General features: G+C 40.8%; 1 protein-coding gene across 1 annotated transcript; it reads right to left on the reverse strand.

Annotated features, from left to right (window-relative positions):
- Positions 1 to 34: 34 nt before the first annotated feature.
- On the reverse strand, positions 35 to 6,817 carry LOC308116143 (glucagon receptor-like; the record flags this gene model as incomplete). The annotated part of the gene is made up of 12 exons (XM_080474161.1): positions 35 to 1,865; positions 2,339 to 2,380; positions 2,494 to 2,632; positions 2,783 to 2,874; positions 3,001 to 3,070; positions 3,158 to 3,218; positions 4,322 to 4,481; positions 4,623 to 4,779; positions 5,084 to 5,190; positions 5,661 to 5,782; positions 6,411 to 6,518; positions 6,721 to 6,817. 12 exons carry the CDS (start codon positions 6,815 to 6,817, stop codon positions 1,794 to 1,796), a joined length of 1,227 nt encoding a protein of 408 aa, XP_080330287.1. The 3' UTR covers positions 35 to 1,793.

Consider the following 6,817-nt stretch of genomic DNA (forward strand, 5'->3'; position numbering starts at 1 on the left):
TGGTGCTTCTGGGTAATGTAGTTTCAATTCAGTTCAAATAAATTCAACTTTATTTAGATAGCACCACATACAACACAGTCATTTCGAGGTCATTTTAAAGAGAGAAACCCAACAAATCCAGGAGCAACACGCTGTATCACTCAATTTCCTTCTTTAAGTATTCTGTTTGTTCAATGAAGTATAAAAAAAACTTCCACTGAAACAAATGTCAAAATTAAGAAAAGATGGAGACATAATATTATATATTTTACCTCACAGGGTGTGAGGATACACTACTCGCAAAAAATTAGGGATGTTTTGCCTTTGGGTGAAACCAAAATAAAATGTAAAAAGTCATATCATGAAAGTAGGGCACTTAAGTAGAAGTATGCAATGGTGACTTTCTCGTCTCAAAGAATTGATCAAATCTAAGGCCAAACACAGTAATGGGTATACCACAACAAAAAATGTAACAACAAAAAAAAAATCTCAATAACTTGTCAGGAGTTCTTGAGCATCAATTACAGCTTGACAACAACGTCTCGTATTGTTCACAAGTGGACTTCTTTGTCTGCTGAAGCATGGCATCTGAAATTCGGCCCTGGGGTCACTATGGTTCTGGAGACAGAGTTGGGAACCTCTACATGGCCACAGTTTGCATCTCACTGTGCTGTTCATACAGGGGCACAATGACGACGAATGGTGTTCTTCAGTAGTATGGACTTCCCTCTGTACCATTCACAATGTGAAGGGCAGTTCCATGTTGGTTGAACCCACCCACCAGCACACATAGTAACACCATCATCAAAGGCTTATCAGTAATGATAACAGTGTCTCATGCATAGCGCTCTCCATGACGTGTCCATCATCTGTGATGGCCATAATTTCTGCTCAAGGTGAATGGACTTCAATCAGAGAACAGCACTGAAGCTCACTGGTCCCTCGTCCAACATAAACGCTCCTTGGCCCATCAGCATGATGACGGCTGAGCCTGGTGGTGATCAGGTACGCTTTCAGGTAACCTAGCAAGCATTGAACGATTTGACATGCTTTCAAAAGCTCGAGAAGGTGACACTAAGCTCACCTGGAAAGCTTATAGTGCTCCTGAAATTTCACCTGAAAGCTGAATATCCCAATTACTTTTGAGTAATGTATATCTCACATGCTGTAGGGCCAAAAATAATTTTTCTCTTTGTTCTTTTTTGCAATTTCGTTTTTTCCTCGTCGTATAGTTTAAGCATGTGCATTATCCAATTTATGTACATCTATATATAAAATAGCTTTCTTAGACATAGACAACGAGAAACTTGTTAATTTGTATCCATTCCAATTTCTTTGTATTCTTTTATTGGCTACGGCCAGTTTCTATCATTATCCCAGCCTATCATTCAAACATTTTGACCTTGCACGTAATTATGTTTGTCCAAACAAATACAATAAACCACAATAACTATGTGAATGTACAGTTAATGCAAAAATAAAAAAAACCCAATTCAATCTGAATCTGAAACAGCATTTGGGAGTGTAGCCACTGGGTCTTGAAGATGAATGAGGAAGGTCGCGTGCATTCCCAGAGTTAATCGCCCTGTTTCATCGCAGTCTCCTTGCTGCAGGGTGGAGTCTTTATTGAGCACCGACGCACAGTGAGGCGAAGAAACATCAGGCAGTGAGGAAATTGACTGCAATTGATGTGACGAAATCTCAGGAGTTGGTACACCTTCAGACACTTCCTTGATTGCAGAGACATAAGATCTGTTGTACTCGTGCACCGTGGCGATGGAGAAGGCGTCCACTTGATGATCAAGCACAGTTAGTCACTGTCCACAACATACATTTTCTGTCTGCGCTCTCCAGCTGCACAACTTCCTTTTTAGCTCCTCCTGCACCTGCACCCAAGAGGAGGCGAGTCATTTCACAGATAATTTGCCAATTTGTTCAGTGTCATTTGACGATCTTGCATAAAATGAGTGTCAATGAAAAGAACAAAGGATAAAATCAACTCCTAATAAATACAATACCTTTTGAAAAAGACTTAAAACAAATACATAGAGATGTCCAAAAACCATGTATTCACATTGCAACATTTTGTAGGTTTCAACATTTATTTTTCACAGATATCTCAGCTTGAGTCTTATGTCTCCTAATCTTAATGAAACAGTGTGATCCTCACTGTATAAATAAAGCAATCTATCCTTTCAGTATGATTAACACAGTTCTAAAACAATAATCGTGATTCAATTTTCACATTTGAACCAATGGAAATGAATGCATGTTTTTTTCTCTGTATCTTACACCAATGGATCTATGACGTTTCCTTACATCTCGCAATGTAAACACATTTAAGATGAAACAAACTGACCTCTTTATTGGCATAGAAGTATAGTACAGCCACCAATAAACCCTGCAGAGAAAAACAGTGTCAGCACTGTGCTCTACTGTTTGTGATATGTAGTTTAGAATAGCCAGTGTTTTACAGGGACAACTTGTAATGCAGTCTCTCTCAGTTAAACTCACCTGGAATGAGCTCATAAAAAGGGAGAAAAAAACCTTTATGGTGCGCAGAAGGCCCGATGTCTGCTCATCTGTGACAAAGATAAATATTATCTCGTGGAGCCCAAACAGGGGAATCAGGGTAAGAGTGGCTTTGGCAAGCCTACAACGACAAATGAAAAGCAGAATGGCAATTAGTTTTTTGTTTTTTTACCTAAATCCACTGCTGATTTTGATATGAAGTGCTTAATTTCACCACCCAGAAATCTAGATCAGCCAAATCTGTCACCAGTGAAAATATAAGATCACTTGCCGAAGTTTGTAATCGGGGTATCGACCTGAGTTGTTAGCTCGCAGTTTGGCCAGTATGACCTTAAGGATTTTCAGGAAAATCAAAAAGTTAACCTGTTAAAAAATAAAAGACATTTGGTGATTTATCTAGTAAAATGCATTATGATAACTGTACCATGCATAAGAAAGAAAATGCCATTCAAATAAGCATTTGTGAATTATTAAGATATTAATCTTTACCAATGAAGCAAAAAGTACTGGGAAACGGATGATCCACCAGTAGCCCATATTGTCATTGACAGCCCAGCACCTGAAGAAAGGGCAGATGTGACACGCTGTTTGAAATGTGGGGCAAACGTACAGTACTGATGTGAACCTCACATGCAGGCTCACTTACTCTTTATTTTCTTTCAACATCTTCACCACCACCCAGGGGACTACAAATAGAAGAGGTGTTCCTGAGAAAGACCATGATGAAGTGCAGGTTTTTAGAATCATAAAAATATGCAGCAAATCCATCAACAGGGATTAATACTGTTACATAAGCATGATTTGATACTGTCAGGAAGGGGAAAGTAAAGTCAAGTCAAGTCGGTTATTCATTACACGCAACAATTATACATAGTATAATGCCCAGTGAAATGCTTTAAGTCCATGTTTTGCACCGAAAAAACAGTTTTTATAGGAGAGATGAATAAAAATAAACATTTAGAACACACAATAATGACAATAGCACACTATATAACAATATTAGTAATAATAATAATAATAAAAAAGAAAATTAAGGCACACAAAAGATAAATAGATGAATATAGGTAGACCAGTGTCGAATGGTGCAAGGTCACACAAGACAATTTGCCAGGTCTATTTTTCTCGGTTCAGCAGGCTGACAGCCTGAGGGAATGAACCTCCTCCTCATTCTCTCTGTCTCTGTTTACCTTCAGGCAGTGGTGACGCCGCCCTGCTGGCAGCAGAGAGAACTGTCTGTGGTTGGGTGGGTGGGCCCACTCAGAATCTTTCTGGGGCCTATGCTACGACTCTGGATTTTCTCTCATCGAGGTAACTTCGGGGATCAACCTTGGGTTTTATTCGTGCTGCGACATTCGCTCACGTCTTATCGGGATAAATCACCCTGGCAACTTACTCTGAATGTCTAACCTGCTCCGGAGCAGGTTATGTTCTGAATAAGCATTTGTAATAATGAGGTAATAACAATGGTCACGCCTGACAGAACTGCAGAAGCATAAATGTATGGAGCGCGCATCAAATTGTGCCGTCATGGTGAGGAATTAATATTCCAACACAAAGCGCACACACACGGGGGAAACTTAAAAGCCTTAAAATAACTTGATGGAAAATCTAAAGTAAAAAAAGAGCAGTGAGGAAGTTCTGCCGTAATAAAGTCAAACTGAGTGATCACAGTAAGTCTGATTGTCTTTTAAGGCAACAACAGTGTATGTTATGACCTGGATGACTGAGTTTCTTTAGACATTGTGCAAACAAATAGTAAGGTTCAGAACAACTCACCAGGTGACTGTTAAACCAAAGAAAGGTAACTTACCCCAGCCGAGACAGATGTAAGGTAGGTGTTTGTTGTTGTCAATGAGGACTGAGGCGATAAGCACTGAGTATAAATAAACTGCCTCTCCAAAAAACCAGTAATGATTGGCCAAGACAAAGTATTGCATCATCACCTGTGCTATCCTGCAGCCGATAGCAGCCTGGAAGCAAGTTAAATGTAGACAAATACACAAACAGATACAAAGAATGGAAAGCAGAGGTTTAAATATCATCATTAAGATCATTGAATTTCATCTGTGTTGTACACGCAAGATACTTTCAGGTTGAATTTCCGTGCTCACCTGATGACTGAGCATCTCACTCACATCAGCTGTTTCTATGATTTCTTTCCCCCAGTGGCGGTCCACCATCACATCCTTCACGATGACGGCCACAGCTCTCAGGATGAACGACAGAAAGAGATGAGCATGAATGTAGTTTCTGGTGCACCACAGTCTCCTGTTAGGAAACACAAGACAAGACCGTGATAGTGGTAAATGGATTTCATGTATAGTGCCCCAAAGCATTTTACATAGTTCATTACATTCACCCATTCACACACCAATGGGGGCTGCAGCCACGCAAGGCGCTGTCACTCCAGTGGGAGCAGTTTTGGGGTTCAGTGTCTTGCCCAAGGACATGCAGGCAGGTGGAGATGAGATTCCACCCTGAAACCTTCCGATTGGGAGACGACCGCTCAAGCTGTGAGGTTATTTTGGCAAACTCAAAATACAAAAGAGTGCATGTGTGTCAGAAGGATTACCTGAAGCTCAGAAGAATGATGAGAGCCGTTACAAGGGAGAAGAGGGACAAAGAGTAGCCGATGGTGTAAATCATCCGGAAGCACATCATCAATTGTTTGAACCAGAGCTGCAAAATGAAAATCAGTGGGAGTCACTTTTTGTGAGTTAAATCTCAGAAAACATTCCTGGGACTAACCCAGAGTGATAACGTCACCTGGAGACATTTGCACTGTGTAATTCTGCACACAACCTTTTTTAGCACCACCGGATAAATGTCACTGCAGCAACATAAACAATGGAGTGAGAATTTCTTTCTTTGTACCGAAAATACTCAGGCTGTATTTGCCACATACAATTAGCGAGTGTTGACGTATACATTTTGTAGAATTGTCTTCCATACAGGAAATATGACAGCTCAAAGTATTCCTGAAGGTTTCACTGCTGTCATTTCACATCACCCATCCATCGCCTCTCACACGGATGGTTTCTCGACCGGGCGCTGGAGGGGGGGTGGCGTGAGGGGCAAGCGATGCCCAGAAAGAAGCAGCCTTCCGGCTTCAGTATCTCCCCAATATGGAGACACTTCTGTTGCTGTACCTCTTGAGACGTGACCTCTTTTTCCTCCTCACACTGGGAAATGTCTCTCCACACCTGGCCCCTGTCGTCCGTCTCCCAGAGGCCGTCGGCTCCACATCGCCGCCGCACGACGCCCTGCGCCACTGGACCACAAACCATCCATCATGTGATGGCATAGAAGGAACATAAACTCAACGTCATCCGCAGCTGCAGTGATCATGGATGCACATGTGAACTTTGGGGGTCCGAAAAAGTCATGATAAAACTAAGAAGTGGATGGTAAAACTATCAACGAATGCACTCAATCAATTTTTTTTTTAGCTCTGGTTTTATCAATAGTGAAATAGAGACAAATACAATTCTTTAAATTCTGCAAAATCAAAAAGAAACAGTTTCGACTGTTTCAGACTTTATGAAGACCAAGTACTTATTAAAAGTGAATGGCATGAGAAGAATTCTGTTTTTTACATAGATGGCTGGCTGGCTGGCTGGCTGGCTGGCTGGCTGGATGGATGGATGGATGGATGGATGGATGGATGGATGGATGGATGGATGGATGGATGGATGGATGGATGGATGGATGGATGGATGGATGGATAGATAGATAGATAGATAGATAGATAGATAGATAGATAGATAGATAGATAGATAGATAGATAGATAGATAGATAGATAGATAATCAGTCGACAGGAATAATAGATACAGAGGAAACCTCTACATGTCAAAGATATATTCAGATTTTTATTTCTGCTTTCTGTTGTCGTTTTTACCTTTTTCATACCAGGGCAGGTAGAAAGGGCAGGAGATGTTGACCATAGTACCAGCAGGAGTGTCTGGCCAGCATGCATATCTGTCAAATGTCCTATTACAGAACAATCCTGCCAGAATACCAAACAAAAGAGACTGAAAAGATCTTGGATCAGCCCAGTCTCAGCAAATGAATAAAGAAATTACTGTCCGCCACCATTTCAAACCAAGTATTAGTCTAATAATACCTTTGACACATCTGAGTTACATTTCTACCTCTGGATATATTTCCTTTCACTCACCAATTATGATTTTTTGGGGGGGTTTTGTTACCTTGGAGTAGTGGCTCTTTCAGTATCATTGTGACACAGTTTTCTTTATACTGGACCCACTTGCGATACGTCTCCTCTAAGATTTTACCACTCACCAT

Source organism: Lipophrys pholis (assembly GCF_963383615.2).
Source record: "Lipophrys pholis genome assembly, chromosome: 1".
In the NCBI taxonomy this organism is placed as follows: domain Eukaryota; kingdom Metazoa; phylum Chordata; class Actinopteri; order Blenniiformes; family Blenniidae; genus Lipophrys; species Lipophrys pholis.